Source organism: Hemiscyllium ocellatum, chromosome 29 (genome assembly GCF_020745735.1).
Source record: "Hemiscyllium ocellatum isolate sHemOce1 chromosome 29, sHemOce1.pat.X.cur, whole genome shotgun sequence".
In the NCBI taxonomy this organism is placed as follows: Eukaryota; Metazoa; Chordata; class Chondrichthyes; order Orectolobiformes; family Hemiscylliidae; genus Hemiscyllium; species Hemiscyllium ocellatum.
Window position 1 is genome coordinate 46,018,831 of NC_083429.1, and position 16,393 is coordinate 46,035,223.

The 16,393-nt window shown below is 39.3% G+C and overlaps 1 protein-coding gene across 1 annotated transcript in view; it reads left to right on the plus strand.

Annotated features, from left to right (window-relative positions):
• Positions 1-16,077, plus strand: part of pou2af2 (POU class 2 homeobox associating factor 2) — a 51,058-nt gene extending 34,981 nt beyond the window's left edge. The window contains exons 3-5 of the mRNA XM_060846852.1: positions 1,583-1,628; positions 6,507-6,814; positions 13,106-16,077. Coding sequence (XP_060702835.1) covers positions 1,583-1,628; positions 6,507-6,814; positions 13,106-13,531 — 780 coding nt within the window. The 3' untranslated portion in view covers positions 13,532-16,077. The remainder of the gene's footprint in view (positions 1-1,582; positions 1,629-6,506; positions 6,815-13,105) is intronic.
• Positions 16,078-16,393: the final 316 nt, after the last annotated feature.

The following is a 16,393-nucleotide window of genomic DNA, read 5'->3' on the forward strand; positions in this document are numbered from 1 at the left end:
CTCAATAATCTGATATGACAGGCAACTTGCAGCTGCCTACCTAGAATCAAATCACCAATTCTCAGGTTTATTTAAAAGGTGCAATGAGATGCTCCCAAATTCAAGGTAGACCTCGTTGGACTTATTGAGTGGTTCTGCACATTTCCTGCCATAGCCCACATTATTCAGGTCCCTTTAAGATTCCACCCATTGTATTTTTGGTACCATTTTCATAAATTACATCAAGTCTTAATCGTATGTTTTAATCTGGATTTTACAATAAAACAAAACATCCTTCTCCACATGAATTTGGATGTTCAGTCACACAATTTAAGTGCAAAAAGTAGGGGTCCAGTGAAAGGTTGTGACTTATCATGTAGCAATGTGTTTCTGACATTCCCCCCTCCCCCACCATCCCCACCCCCCGTGACTATTCCTGCTTTCTCCTACATTGTTGTTCATGACAGAGCTAATAGCTGTCTTTCTCAATGACTGGTTGCAGTCAAAGATTTACTTAGTTTGATAATGGTTTATTTCTTTAAACAGATCAGAATGCTTATGGTGAATAACCGGCCGCAGCTCCCCGAGCTCTACCTGCAACATCCAAATACAATAACTGCTGCAGTATGCAAATTAATCTGGTTACATATTTGCATCAAAATTATTCTGGGAGAGGGGGAGGGTTAGTATTAGTTTAGTGGGCAGTTGTACAACAACGGTCTGTCATGTCAACTGATACTGTACTTCATTCCTCAATTTGGGGAGAATTATGGCCATTGTCCCAAGAATTAATCTCTGGCTTTGTACCATACCTGCATGATTTTCTTGGTACAGCAATGTGGAGATATAGTTGGTTCAGCTTATCTCAATTAGTGCTTTTCTTTTTTTGATAACTGGCATTTTATTTTTGAAGATTTCCTTGTTTATTTTCTCACAAGGCCAAGGCTATGCTCCACAATATTTTTCATAGAAACCAAAACATATATTGGCTACCACATAGAAAGAGGCCATTTGGCCCGTTGAGTCCATGCCCACTCTCTTCAAGAACAATTTAGCTAGTTCCACTCTTCTACACTTTCACTGTAATTCTTTTTTCCTTTCAGGTACTTATCCCTCTTTAAAACCATAATTTCCTGCACCAACTTTTCAAACAATGCACTTAATTCAGTGTGTAAAAGTGCTTTTCTTCATTTTAAGTTTGATTTTTTGGATGAGCACCTTGAATATGTCCCTTTGGATATTGCCCCTTCCATCAACAGAAACAGCATCTCTCCATCTTCTTTCTCATGATCTCTCAAGATTTTCAACAAGTTTATCAAAACTTTCTTCAACCTTCTGTTTTTGAAGGAGAACAATCCCATTTTCTCCAATCTATCCAAGTAACTGAAATTCCTCATCCCTGGAACTATTCTAGTAAATCCTTTTCACCTTCATATGCCTCTGAAAGTCTGATATCCAAAATTGGACACAATATTCCAACTGAGGTTTAATCATAGTTTATAAGTGTCCATCACCTTGCCTTTGTAGTCTATGGATTTACTGATTGTACTGAAAACACCAGCAATTGCATTTAAAAGTACCTTTTCTCATTTTTCTCTTGTAGGCTGGAACTAACTCTTCTCAAACACCGGCTTACGTCCAGATGTCTGGTAAGTACAATTTTTTTGCCAAAATACTTCCAAAATACCAAAAACAAAAGAAAGGATACTAATAAACTCAAAAGATTTTATTATCCGTTGGACTCATGGTGTGATTCATGCGAACATGCTAGTAATTTCAAATATTCACATATACACCCAGTTATAGAGTCATAGAATCCTACATAATGGAGATAGGCCCTTAGGCCCAAATGGGTCCATGCCGACCAAATATCACTTCTCATCCTTCTAGTCTCAAATGAGTTTTGGACTAACTTGCTTGACCTTTCCTCTTGTGACAACCACTTCATCCCATGAATTGGCCCAACTGAATCTTCTCTGAACTACTTCCTAAATAAGTATATGTAGGGACAAATGGCTTGTTTCCACACTGTAGGGAATCTAATCTATATTCATCTTGAAGAGATCAAGACTGTGCAGTCTCATCAATGCCCTGTACAGTTGTTGCAAGAGTTATGACTAAGGAATTTGTCCATGCAGTGTATTGTCATTTTTGAGGAAAAGTTTATGGAACCAGTCAGTTCTTACTGTTTGCTGAAGGTGTTGCCCTGACCAATCACAATCTTTCTGTCTAGTCTGAGTTTAATCAGCAAAAATTAATCTGCACCCTTATCTCATAGTGTTTAAATCGATGACCCCTTTATAGGATTGTTTTCTTGCATCCCAATCCCATGTGTTATAGAGTCATAGAGTCCTACAGAACAGAAAAAAGGCCCATCAATTCTGTGCCAGTCAAAATCAACCACTTAACTACTCTAATCCTATTTTCCAGTACTTGGCCCATAGCCTTGTATACCTTGGCATTGCAAGTGCACATCTAAATATTTCTTAAATGTTATGAGGTTTCTGTCTCTACCATCCTTGCCCTTTCACTTCATGTCTCATTTTAGCATGAAGGTCTTACTTCTGTGCTTGCTCTTGTCATGGAGATGGCTAAATATTGATGGAAATTAAACATCTTAATCAGGTACTAAAAGGGAATGTCAGCTGATTAATAGGTCAGTATTCAGTCACACCTTATTTGAATACCAACATATTTTTGGTTACTTGGTGTCAGTGAAATACTGAAAGACTTAAAGGATGAAACCTGGTGACACCACAAAGGTGCTTTGAAACCACATTAGTTTCGGCCCCAGATATTGAATAAGGATGCACACAAACTTTTGGTGAATGCATCCAAGTGTGGAAAAGGAATAAATAAAACATTTGTCGGGTGTTACTGAGATGCTTGACTGTAAAACAGAAGTCTTGGTGCAATTAATCTTGCCTTTCTGATGAGTACCTGTCTTCAGTTACCACTCAAACATCTTCTAATGCCGTGTTTAGCTAAGAGGAGCTGAAGGTGTTTTCCAATAGGAAATGGTTTTATCAATGAAAATCTAGGAATCCTGAACTTTAGGATTATCATTATTGACACATGAATTTTATATAGTATTATTTTCAACTTAGGTATGGGAAGGATGTGAAAGCTTTAGAGAGGGTGCTGACTGGACTGAGGGGCATGGCTTATGAAGAAAGATTGAATGAATTAGGGTTTTTCTGATTGGTGTGAAGAAGGATGACAGGTGCACAAGATGTTGAGAGGCGTAGATAGAATGGATAGCCAGAGAATTTTTCCCAGAGTGGAAATGGCTATCACAAGAGGGCATAATTTTCAGGTGATTGAAAGAAGGTTTAGGGGAGGTTCTTGTCACAGAGAGTGGTGGGTGCATGGAACGCACTACCAGCAGAGGCAGTAGAGTCAGATACATTAGGTACATTTAAGCGACTCTTGGATACGCACATGGATGATAGTAAAATGTAGGGTGTGTAGGTTAGTTTGACCTTAGAGTAGGATAAAAGGTCAGCACAACACCGTGAGCCGAAGGGATGTAGTGTGCTGTACTGCTCTATGTGCTATGTAATAGTACAAATACTATGATCAATTCTACTGGAGAGAGGGAGACCTCTAAATAGAATACTAAGTTATTTTAATTCTCAAATAATTTTTCAGTGCATTTAATACACATTAAAAAGAACATTTGACACACTTGTGATGAAATCTCTCATTATTTGGTAGTTAGAGGTTGAGGGGTGACTTTATAGAGGCTTATATAACCATGAGGGTTGTGGATAAAGTGAATAGCCAAGATTGTTTCCTCAGGAGAGTTCAAAACTGGAGAGCGTAGGTTTAAGGTGAGAGGGGAAAGACTTAAAAGGGACCAAAGGGGCAACCTTTTCACCCAGAGGGTGGTGCATGTGTGTAGCGAGCTGCCAGAGGAAGTGGTAGAGACTGGTACAATTACACCATTTAAAAGGCATCTGGATGGGTATATGTATAGGTAGGGTTTGGAGGAATATGAATCCTAGCGCTGGCAAATGGGACTAGATTAACTTAGGATATCTGGTTGGCATGGACAAGTTAGATCAAAGGGTATGTCTCTTTGACAATTGATTTGTGAAACAACGTTTTCTTCAGTGTAACAACAAATCTTGTTTCTTTAATTAAAAGGGTATCACCGATTGCTAGAACAGTATTGAAATGCATTTTTAAAAAATCAGAACATTGTTTGAAAAGGATTGTATCCATATTTCTAAGTATTTCCCTAAATATTTAATGCTGGCCAATCAATATGCACGGACCAAAGATCTCACACTGAATTGGTGTAGATTTCACAACAAAATCTTTCCATAATAGTTATTAGATGCCCTGGGCTGATTCTTTTTAAAACATTTTAATACAAAAAGGGGCAATGTCTCTGGGGAGAAATAATACACAGCCGTTCAATTAATTTGGATACTTTTCTCTGGAGCACAGATTAGGAGCAGCATTCTCAGAGGTTCGGAATAAAATTACTATCACGACCTCACACACCTCACAGAGAATGCTGTCTGCTCCAGAAAGTGTTCAAGGCATAAATGATGACAAATGTTATTTGTCTTCCCTACCTATTGCATCCATCTGACCTGGATGCAATAGGTAGGGAAGACAAATAACAAAACATGGTGAAGAGTAACAACACAGAATGAGGCCACACCAGAAACTAATTTCTGTCAGGTGTTGTGGGATTAAAATTATTACGTGCTGTCTCAGTGTCTGTCAGGAGTAAAATGGGTGCCAAGCAGGCTAACTTAAAAGTGGGATAGATGGCATCTGATTTGCCTCGGCATTGGTTTTACTGCCTACATTGTGGGGTCCCTGGAAAAAAGACCCTTGAATATAAAGCATAAGCAACAGGAGCAGGAGTCAATGTTTCAGCTGCTTGAGCCTATTCCATCCATCGGTAAGGTCCTGGTCACATTTTTACAGTAACTGTACATTCCAACCCGACACCCAGAATGTTTGATTTCCTTACAGTGCTAAATTCTCTTGATTCCGGTTTTCAATATATTCAAAGAGCAGTCACAGTCACAGGAGGGAGAATTATAAAACTTCACAGCCCGTTGAGTGAACAAGTATTATCAGTTGCATATGTCATAGTCATAATTGTAAAGAGATTTTAATCAGTAAGGGAATTAAGGGGATAAGGCAGGATAGTGAAGTTGTGGATTATCAGATCAGCTGTGACCTCATTGAATGGTGGAATGCTGTTGTCCTAAGGGCTTATGTCCTAGTTCCACTTGTATGTGATATGGCCTTATGATAAATGGCTCACTCTGTATCCTGAGACTGTAACCCCTGGACCTATACTGTCTGGCCTCAATCATCTACCTATCCAGCACTGTAGGCATTTGGTATATTTTGATGCGAATGTTAATGTCTGTTGAACATTGCTTTTTAAAAATGAGACCCCAGTGTAAACAAAGACACTGGACTCATTCATCAGCTACCTCTGCAGGAGAATGCTTTGAAAACCAAACAAAACATATTCCTTTCGAGGCAGCATGGCCTGCAGAATCCATTAGAATCACAAACAATCCTCTCTCCCCACTTTCTGTAGCCACCTCAAAGACCCCCATTTCTTGGGATTTACCTTAAGATTTCAGTTGGTGAGGCAGGAGATCTGTTATTATTCTTCCCCGTTCTGGTGGTCTGGCTATGGAGATATGACCAGTATCAGTCACCCACCCTAAGTACTCAGTTGAAACCAGTGATGACCAATTTTGTTTGATTGTGGGGTTCATTGTTTCAGACACTACTACTTGTGCAGCAACTGATATTAGTACAGAACAATCCCATTTGCCCTTTCACTGACTCCCAGTAGTGGCAGTATGCACCATCTACAAGATATACGGTAGGAATTCACCAAACATGCTTAGGTATCATCTTCCAAACCCACTACCACTTGCATCTAGAAGAACAACAGATACATGTGAAGACCACCAGCTGAAACGTCCTCTCCAAACCATTTAGCATCCAGACTTGGAAATGTATCTCCATTCCTTCAGCGTCACTGGGTAAAATTCTTGAAGTTCCCTTCCTAACAGCACTTTGCGTCTACCTACAGTGGGACTATAATGGTTCAAGAAGTAGCTCATTACCACCTTCTCAAGAGCAACCAGGGACAGGCAATAAATGCTGGCTCAGCCAATGATGCCCACATTCCAAGAATGAATAAAAAATGTCACAACCAATATTTATTCCAGGGTCTGCTCACATCACATCTAGTAACAATAGCTATTTTGTGCTTTTAGTTTGACTAATGAGCGCTAACAGAAATTTTAATTTCCTAAATGGCTAAAATCAAAAGAAAAATATGAATTTGAACCTCATTGGAGAGAAATCAGTGTTTTGATTCCTTTCCGTAATCATTTGCATCAATGATTCCCTGAACAGTTGATGCTCTTAAAACTCTCATTTCCTTATTCAGGTTTTCTGGTGATTATTAATTGTAAATTTCATAGCTAAGCTGAAATAGATAATAACATATGTCTTTTCTTTTTGAATAGGCTCCCATGTAATACCTGGCTATTATGGTGTAAGAAGGCCTTATCTATCAGATTCTGAGCTATCTCATTGTCATCCATCTAAGCAGTACACTGCAGATGTATACTCATCTTCTCTCAGTGGGAAGTCCCTTGGATGTGATCCACCGGGTGTCTCAGGGTATCAACCCCTGTTTGACCCGTACTTCACTGAAACATTTGGAGATTACCGCACATCAACGTTCCCATCCATGGCAAATTCCATTTTCACGCCACAGGCACCCCCACCTCTCATTCCACCTTTTCCCAATGAGTCATCACATTTTCTGCTGGTATGTAATCATTTACTTTTGCCTGGTATTGTTGGCTGACCTAATCTGATTGGCAATGGGGTTTGACAAAATCCTCTGGACATGTAGTTGAACTGAATGGTTTCTAGCTGGGGAATCCAGACTTGAAGCTGCCATGACACTTTGTGACTCATACACATTGCATGAATGATGGATTTTAAGGAAGGGTCACTCGACCCGAAACATTAACTCCGATTTCTCTCCACAGATGCTGCCAGACCTGCTGAGCTTCTCTCGCAATTTCTGTTTTTGTTTCTGATTTACATCCACAGTTTTTTCATTGACTTATGGATTCTTGTTTCTGAAACTAAACTGGTATTTTAACTCAGTCAAAATCTACCCATTTGTACAAGAGGCCCTACAATGCCATGCAAGCTTTCTTCCTGAATTTTAAAAGATCCAAACAATTAAAGTTAAAAATCAACACTTTTGATTTACACAGTGTGTTTAATGTAATCAATCAGTGCCTCATGGAAGTGTTATAAAGCAAAGTATGACACAACGTCAAGTAAGGACATATTGGCTCAGATCTTTGCAGAGTCAGCCAACTCTGGATTACTTTAGAAAGTGGGATCTGTTTCTAGAATTCCCATCCCTGTTCCCAGGTGCTGCTAATTTTCACTGGAATGACATAAGGCTGTAGGTAATTTGCCAGCTCTTTGCATCCACCACCAGATGGCTCCATTGCAACGGTCGGTATCATGTGCACTGTTGCAGTTATCAGGGATTCTGACAACCTCTCAAGGACTCATAGTTCATGCTGCCTCAGAGGAGTCGTGAACCATAGACTGGATTCAGGATCTTTTGAAAGGTAAGTTTAAAAACCTTTACCCAAGCTCCTCACCCCCATATCTCTCATTCCTGCTTCATGTTCCCAAAGCCAACTCATCCAGTATGTAAGATGAACAGAGCTGTTTAATGGCAATAATAAGACTTGAAATACCGATGTAAGTCAAACCAATTCAGCAATCTGTTCTGTAAAGCCTGCTGCTTTTATAACTCTATAAAATATCAGACATTTGTAATAATAAGCTGGCAACCATGTCAGCAAACAAAAACAAGAAGGCCTCATTATGAATGCTTGGCTGAGCTTCAAAAACTCATTAGTGGATCAGCTCATCTAGGGTCTGTTTACAATAGCAGAAATGAAATGTTAGACATGATTGATAGACATCTTGTGAGGTTCTAACATGTTGTTATTTCTTTATTTTGTTTTCCTTGATGTCTGCATGTTTATTTGTAAAATGATAAGAGGAGTAAAGTGGGGCAAAACTTTGGTGATTTAAATTATGCATGGCAAGTTCTGTTTGATACTTTAATGATTTTGTAAGAGCAGTAATTTGTTTAAAACCATATTTTTAGTGGCATTTCAAAATTTGTCATTGTTAGTAAGTGGGTGATTGGTTCTGTCCATAGTGTACACTGAGTGATTAATTATGAAGAATGCAATGGGGCATGAAGGAGCATGAGAAAAGTCAAAGGAATTGGAGGGGACTCGAGCATGGGGGGAGGCTGAAGTTGAGGCTTAGAATGCCTAACAACCTATTATACAAACTTGGTCAGAACCCCAGACAATCGGGGAGGGCTTCCAACCAGCTGGCCTAAATACACAAACAGCCTTGTGCTATATCCCCTCCCTGCCTCACCTGAGTAAAGTTAGTGAATGTAGGGCCCAATGAAGCAGAGATGGGTTTGCTGAGTTGGAAATGTATTTGATTCAAGCTGCTTTGCTAAGTGACAGAAAACTGGTCCATGATGACTGATGACCAAAGGCTTGGGAAAAGAGGTAGGTTTTAAGGAGTGTCTCAGAGTGGCAAGCAGAGAGTGCAGACATTTAGGAAAGATATCCCAGCTTCTAGGCATGAACAACTAACTTGATGGAGCAATTCAAATCACAACATGCAAGAAGCTGGAATGAGAGGAGTGCAAATATCTCAGAGGGTCTTTGATCTGAAGAATATTTCTTCAGAGGCCCATCCAACCTACACTATTCCATTTTCATCCATATGTTGATCCAATGACCATTTAAATGGCCTTAAAGTTGATGAGTCTACTACTGTTGCAGGCAGAGTCAAGAATGTAGTGCTGGAAAAGCACAGCAGGTCAGGCAGCATTCTATTGCAGGCAGACCGTTCCACACCCCTACTACTCTCTGAATGAAGAAACTACGTCTGACATCTGCCCTATATCTATCACCCCTCAATTTAAAGCTATGTCCCCTCATATTTGCCATCACCATCTGAGGAAAAAGGCTCTCACTTTCCAACCTATCTAACCCACTGATTGGCTGAAGAAGGGCTCATGCCTGAAATGTCGAATCTCCTGCTCCTTGGATGCTTCCTGACCTGGTGCGCTTTTCCAGCAACACATTTTTAGCTCTGATCTCCAGCACCTGCAGTCCTCACTTTCTCCTAACCCTCTGATTATCTTATATCTCTCAATTACATCACCTCTCAGCCTTCTTCTCTCTCACAAAAACTTCCTCAAGTCCCTCAGCTTTTCCTCAGAAGACCTTCCCTCCATACCAGGCAACATTCTAGTCCATCACCTCTCAACCCTTTCGCTAATTACCAGGGTTGTCTCTACTCCCCTTCTTGAACAAGGGAACATACTTGCTATCCTCCAGTCTTCTGGCACTATTCCTGTAGACAATAATGACATAAAGATCAAAGCCAAAGGCTATACAATCTCCTCCTTGGCTTCCTAGACAATCCTAGGATAAATCCCATCTGGCCCAGGGGACACATCTATTTTCACACTTTCCAGAATTTCTAACACCTCCTCCTTGTGAACCTCAATCCCATCTGGTCTAGTAGCCTGTATCTCAGTATTCTCCTTGATAATGTTGTTTTTTTTCCAGTGTGAATACTGATGAGAAATATTCATTTAGTGCTTCCTCTATCTCTTCAGACTCCACACGCAACTTCCCACTACTATCCTTGATTGGCGCAAATCCCACTCTAATCATTCCTTTATTCCTGATATACCTATAGAAAGCTTTGATTTCAAGTAACATGTTAGAGACTATAACCTGGTTTCATCTGACTTCTGACATAATTAACTTAAGTGACGCATGCTTTTGAATCTGCAATTAGAACCTGGAGCACTGCATTAATTTCTGTTTAAAAAAAAGCCTGTTATGGAGCTAAAATCTATTTGAAAGAAACATGACAGTCCACGCTTCCACACTGTCTGCATTGAAATGAATTCAATTGATGCAAATACCTGACTGACCTTCATTCGAATTACTGCCAGAGCATGCGGTATTGTCAGTTATAGCAGAGATGTTAGTACAGAACATCTGATAGTGGGGGCTGAGACCCCAAGGGATGTTTGGAAGAGAACAAAGAACAAAGAAATTTTACAGCCCAGGTACAGGGCCTTCGATCCTTGATCTAAAACTTTGGGGTCCCGAGCTCTGAGATGGTAATAGCTGCCATGGATCTCTGACCAAAGTTAATACTAGTGTGCTCGCATGGTCCCCATACCTAACAATGTGTTTGGCAGTGTGTGTGAGATTCTTGCATCAACCCCTTCCTGCCCTCTAACTTAATCAGGTACAATTTTCTCTACTTCGGGAATCTGATGTGGTTATCAGCCCAATTTTTCTGAGGACTCCCTCTCTCGCACATCACACCTGCACATAATTCCCACTCCATTAAATTCAGCTTGAAGTTTCTTATTGTAGCAGAAATTAAGAACAGTTGTTGTAATCCTTTTCTAAATGTGAGGAAGGAGCTACATATAGCAAAATTAACAACCCAGGGCCAAATTGTTTGTTAGGTATACAGATCCTCTTTCAATCTACAAAGCTGCAAGCTTTAACATATTTGAGAGGTATAAATCAGCTCTGAGCGTATTTGTATATACAACGCAATATGTTGGTCATTCTGTAGCTGAATGTCCACAGCACTTGCAGAGAGCTACGCACCTGTTCCTATTACAACAGCAGCAGCAGCTGAGCTATTCAAATCCTTACCTGAAAAATATTATTTGCTGCCAAGATAATCTTGCTTATCCTGTCATGAATCATCTGGTAAATAGCTATTGGTGCACAGTCACGGGTGCAGCTACATCAAGGGAAGAATTGAGCCTACATCATTGTCATTAGGAAAAACTTAAACAACTAGATTTACATAGAATTTAGAAGCAAGAAAGAGGTCATCTGGCTCAACTGACTTATTTTGTGTTTGTTTTTCACATGTTCCATCAGCTATAAAACCCATTCACTTATCTATGACTTACACATTTTTTTATATATCTGCGATCAGCACTGAATATGAATAACCTGCGCTGTTGTATCTATGATCTACACAGTATTTATATAGTTATAATCAACACTATGTATCTTTTACACAGGCACACACACACACACATACGCATGCAGAGTTTATGACCCCCTACAGATTGTTTACATATCCATAATAAATACTATGTATCTTTAATCCACAAGGATATTGCCTATGATCTACATAATATTTAATATCTGTAATCAACACTATGTACCTATAAGCCATACCTATGTATTAATGATTTATAGGGTTTTATAGTTCTGTAATCTACCATAAATCTATCACACTTGGTGCAACATAATGCAGATATCTCCACATTGACTCAGCTATGCAGCCTTTCGTGTTTCTACTCAATTTGTCAGGGCCCTGGTTATTTCTGGTATGAATGACTGTTTCTTTTGTAGTTGTGGGTAAGAGTGGTGTAAAGTCAGTAAAGGATATATGACTGATACCCACTGACATTTCCTTTTGAGTAACTATACCTCCTGGTCCTTTGCTGCCTTTCTCCCTCTTGCTTCCTGTTAAAGACATAGCCAATATTTGTCTCAACTCAGTCCATGTGAGAGTAAATTCCACATTCTCACCACTCTTTGAATCAAGATGTCTCCTCACTTCCTTACTGGATTTTGTGACCCCTAATTTTAGTGTGCACTATAGCACCAAAATTTAATTACTCTATTTCTTCCTCATCTCTCTATCATTTGTAGTCCCTCCACCCCACCTCTTGCAAGACAGCATGCTCAGGAGCTCATATTCCAGGAGCTATCTCATTGACCATTTTCCACATGTCACCCCAAATAATAAAACAACATTCAGCACAGACACAAAGATCCTGTCCTGAGATGGTATCTACACACAGACACATAACTTCCAGCAATGCTGGATAGGAAGTGTTTTTATTAATAATTCGTAGGGTGTGAGCATTACTGACTCGGGCAGCATTTATTGTCCAGAGGGCAGTTAGGAGTCATTTCGATGTAGGTCTTTAGTAACATGCATGCCAGTCCAGATAATGATGGCCAATTTCCGTCCTCAAATGGCATTAATGAACCAGATGGGTTTTTAAACAATTGATAGTAGGTACATGATTGATATTAGATGACTTTGTGTCTTTTAAACTTCAGAATGTTTATTGGCTTCATATTTTACCATCTGCCCTGGTGGAGTTCAAACCCGTGTCCCCAGAACATTAGTTCCTGGATTACTAGTTCAGTGACATTCCCATTATGCCTCCCCACAGAATTAGGAGCAGGAGTCCTCAACAACTTTTCTTTTTTTAGTATCCTTCCTCTGCTCAGCCAGACTTCTCTAACCCTTATGTCAGATCTGAATGAAATTGGATGAACTTTTGATTGCTGAAAGATAAACCTCTAGGACCTTAGAGCTCTCTTAGCACTGTCTATCTATTGTATGTAACCAACTCAGCTTCTGAAGACCGATTGATCAAAATCTTTGCTACTGAATATTGATGAGTATTTTTTATTGAGATGATAACTAGCACATTGTTAAAATAATTAGATAAAGAAAGGCTCTCGTTCATTTTTCTGACTAAATACATCCAGATGCTCAATGCATTTTTGGGTAGTCATTTTGCAATTTAATGTAGTCTCATTTAATGTAGTCTCATTTAATGGAACATTAATAGTTTCATATTTCATTGACAAAATATGATGTTTCCATCTGACTCTCACCTCGCATTCCTGGCAATGTTTGTTCCTGAACTAAACAATTAATACTTTGACATGTTGACGTTTTATTAGCATTCAGAAATTAGCAATGTTGTCCATTTATCTATCTCATCTGATTTTTGAATGTGAATTATTTATCCCTTAACTGCAGCAGCAGTCAGGGGCTCATATGTATGAACTTTCATAGTGACTCTTAACATTTGAAGATGGGTTTTATGGCCTTCATGAAGTTGTTTGTGGCTCATTGCAGTATATGAGATGTGTATTAAAATGTGTCTTTCTTTCAAACGTAGAGAGATTCATGGGAAAGTGTTCCAGACAGTGTCACACAGGGCGAAGGGCTTTGTGACTCCCTCCAGCAAATGCAGGCAACTGTGAGTAATTGTCAATCTTCACACGACCATGGCCACTCTCTGCCTTGTCTTGACTCCAGCTCTCCAACTCAGTACAGGAGTACCAACCGGAGCAACAACATGTCTCAGCCGTATCCACTTCACCCACTAGAGGAGATGCACTTTGCCTCCAGTTACCAGGCCGCCTCAGCATACGGATGTGCTCCTTTTATGACTGTACCATCGGAACTAGCTGCCAAGGTGGTCCATCTCTCACCTGAAGAATCTTCTGACATAACAACCACTTCAATGCATGATGTCTCCTCTTGGGGAAAGGAAGACACCAGCAATACCTGGCCTTTGTATGAAGTCAGACGGACTTATTAAAATATCTCATGTGGCAATTACATTGTATATTTAGCTGGAGGAAGGGCCGTGTATGTGCTTTTTCACGCTGTTGTGTGCTTATCATAGGATGAAACTATCAAAATAATTCATTTCTAATTTTGCAATGGCAAAGGATTGTCAGACAATTGCTATCTATTTCACTTAGTTGTAGTGTGTACTATCTATATTTAATTGGAAATGAGGAAATGCAACTCAAGCATTCATTTCAACTTTGTTAAAGCTGGCCATTGACAGAATATAAGTTAGTGAGCTGTGGTTTGTGACAAGGTAAAAAGATAAAAATTGCCCGAAACGTCGATTTCGCTGCACCTTGGATGCTGCCTGAACTGCTGTGCTCTTCCAGCACCACTAATCCAGAATGTGGTTTGTGACAGTTAGCCAACTGAGTAACATCTGGGTGAATGCACTTGGTAAATGAGAATGTTTAGAATTAAGAGAGATTCGTGGGAAAGGAGTAGATCATAAACTCCTCGAATCTGTTCTACCATTCAAAATGGCTAATCTTCCTATTAATTCTTCTCTCTCCATATATTTCCTTGAGACATCAAACATCTCAATTTTGGACAAGAGCAATCACAAGCCTATCAGGTAGAAAATGTTGATTTATAACTCTGAGTGGTGACCTTTCTCTTTGGCTCAGATCCCCTACCCTAAACTTTTGCTTCCATGCTCTAGATTCACAGGAAACAACCCATCTGTCTGCATTATCCAGCCTTTCAGAATCTTAAATGCTTCAATGAGATCACCTCACTTACTTGGCCTCATGTCACAGAGTTTATTTAGAGGGAGAGAAGATTGGTTCAAGCCGGTTTCTATCCAACATACCAAGAAAAGGGGTGACAGTTCCCAAGTCCCCTCCCACTGCTTCTCATTCAAGCCTCTGCCAGATACTGATAATATGGACCCCACAAAGAAAACAAAGAAATCTCATTGGAGTGATTGACAGTTTCAAAATTTGAACTTAACAATCATAATGGTGCCAAAAGTCTAATCTCTTTGGTAGCACTCAGAGACATTCTTCTATGAGTATATACATAGAAAATCTTATAATAAAGTTGGAAAACTGTTATAACTCCAAGTCTCTTTAATACTGTGGCTCTTAGTAAGACCAGTGCAGAAAGTAAAGATTGAAGCAAGTACAGCTGATATTTAATTATGTCCCATGCTTCTTTACACAAGTGAACATACTGTGACCATACACGCTGCACATAGAGGGTTCTCAGTGCTTAATGAATTATATTTGTGAACACAAAGCATGCACATAGCTGTATTCAGATACCATGACAGACACTGACCATGATGCCCAGGTGACTTATAACCATTTCCAGGCTATTATGAGGTTGTAGTCTTGACATTTGTCAACATGTTGCTATATATTTTCATAAAGATACTGTAGGTAATCTTGTTTAATTGCTAGCTTTATTTTGATGTTGGAGTGTAGGAGGGTAGATGCCAGTTAATTGAACCTTGTAAAATGTTGACTTTTACGCAGAAGTGCTATTGACATTGATATGGTCACTACAAGCATCCACAGTAGTTGATACCAATGAGTAACATATTAGTAATTTAGAGATGCCGGCTAGGTGAATATATGGAATATATATCCAATGACACATTATTTTCTGTTTTTTTTTAAGTAAATGTTTTAACTGTATGTTTTATGTATAATTATTATTGCTAAAACAGTTCAACACTGGGTCTGTAATTGTAGGGAGACCATGGATATGGGAAATGGTAAATGTTTCATTAGTGAAATAATTGGTGACCTTCTGTGGTTATGGCAAGGAGAATGGAACTTGAGCTACCACATAACCATGTTATAGCTAATTTGAAAGTGCTTGTTGCTGACATTGGTTGTAAATGTAGGAACACAGGGGTAGGAGTGGCTCATTTAGCACCATGAGTCTGCTGTATCATTCCAGATCATGCTGATTGTTCATCTGGGGTGGTGAAGGTATATGCAAAATATTATGTGGAACTGAATTATAAACATAACATTTTGTGTGCATTCACATGTAATTGTCCAGAATGATAGTTTTTACATCCACAAAAAGATTGGGATGAGATTAAATCACTAGCAAATTGTACATTTTAGCCAATTTTAGGTGTAATTTTGCTGTAACATAGGTTCCCACTTTTCTATTTTCTGGTTTATATTGGATTTTCAGCATCTGCACTAATTTGCTCATTGGTGAAGCTCTCAACCACCCATTTTGACCAACGACAATTGTTAATTTGATCGATTCGCCATGGCCACAGTCATTCTCCATTAAACTACCCAAAATGTCACTAGCTGAACGTAAGATTTCACTCCCAAGCTAGAGAACTAAGCCATGCCATCTGTAATAATAAGCTCTAAATTGAGGGTATGACTAATGATGAATCAAATCTCTCTTGTACCTGTTGGAATCTGAATGGTCACTTTCAGATGTTCCCTGCCTATTGTCTGGCTGGAATTACTTTGAAGGTTCACCACTAGTTTTAATTCCTCACTCCTGTTTGTTTACTGCAGTTATGAATTAGAATGTGCTGTTGAATCTAAGATTTAGATCTTGTGTAATAATATTCAAGTGTATGTGTGGTTTAATGAAGGAGAATAAACATATTCCCAAAGGAAATGCTGAACTAACATGAGAAATATATTTCATTAATAAAGTAACAGGTTATATTGGAATTCTAAGTGTTACTTTTCATCAGAGATGTCACTCCTAGCTGGTATCTTCTTGTGCCATGAGTTTTGCGTCACCCGTGGAGGTTGGTTAGCTCATTTGGCAGAGTGATAGGTTGAATTCTGAAGGGGTCTCAACTTCTCCCCTCATCTCAGGTGTGGTGACCCTCAGG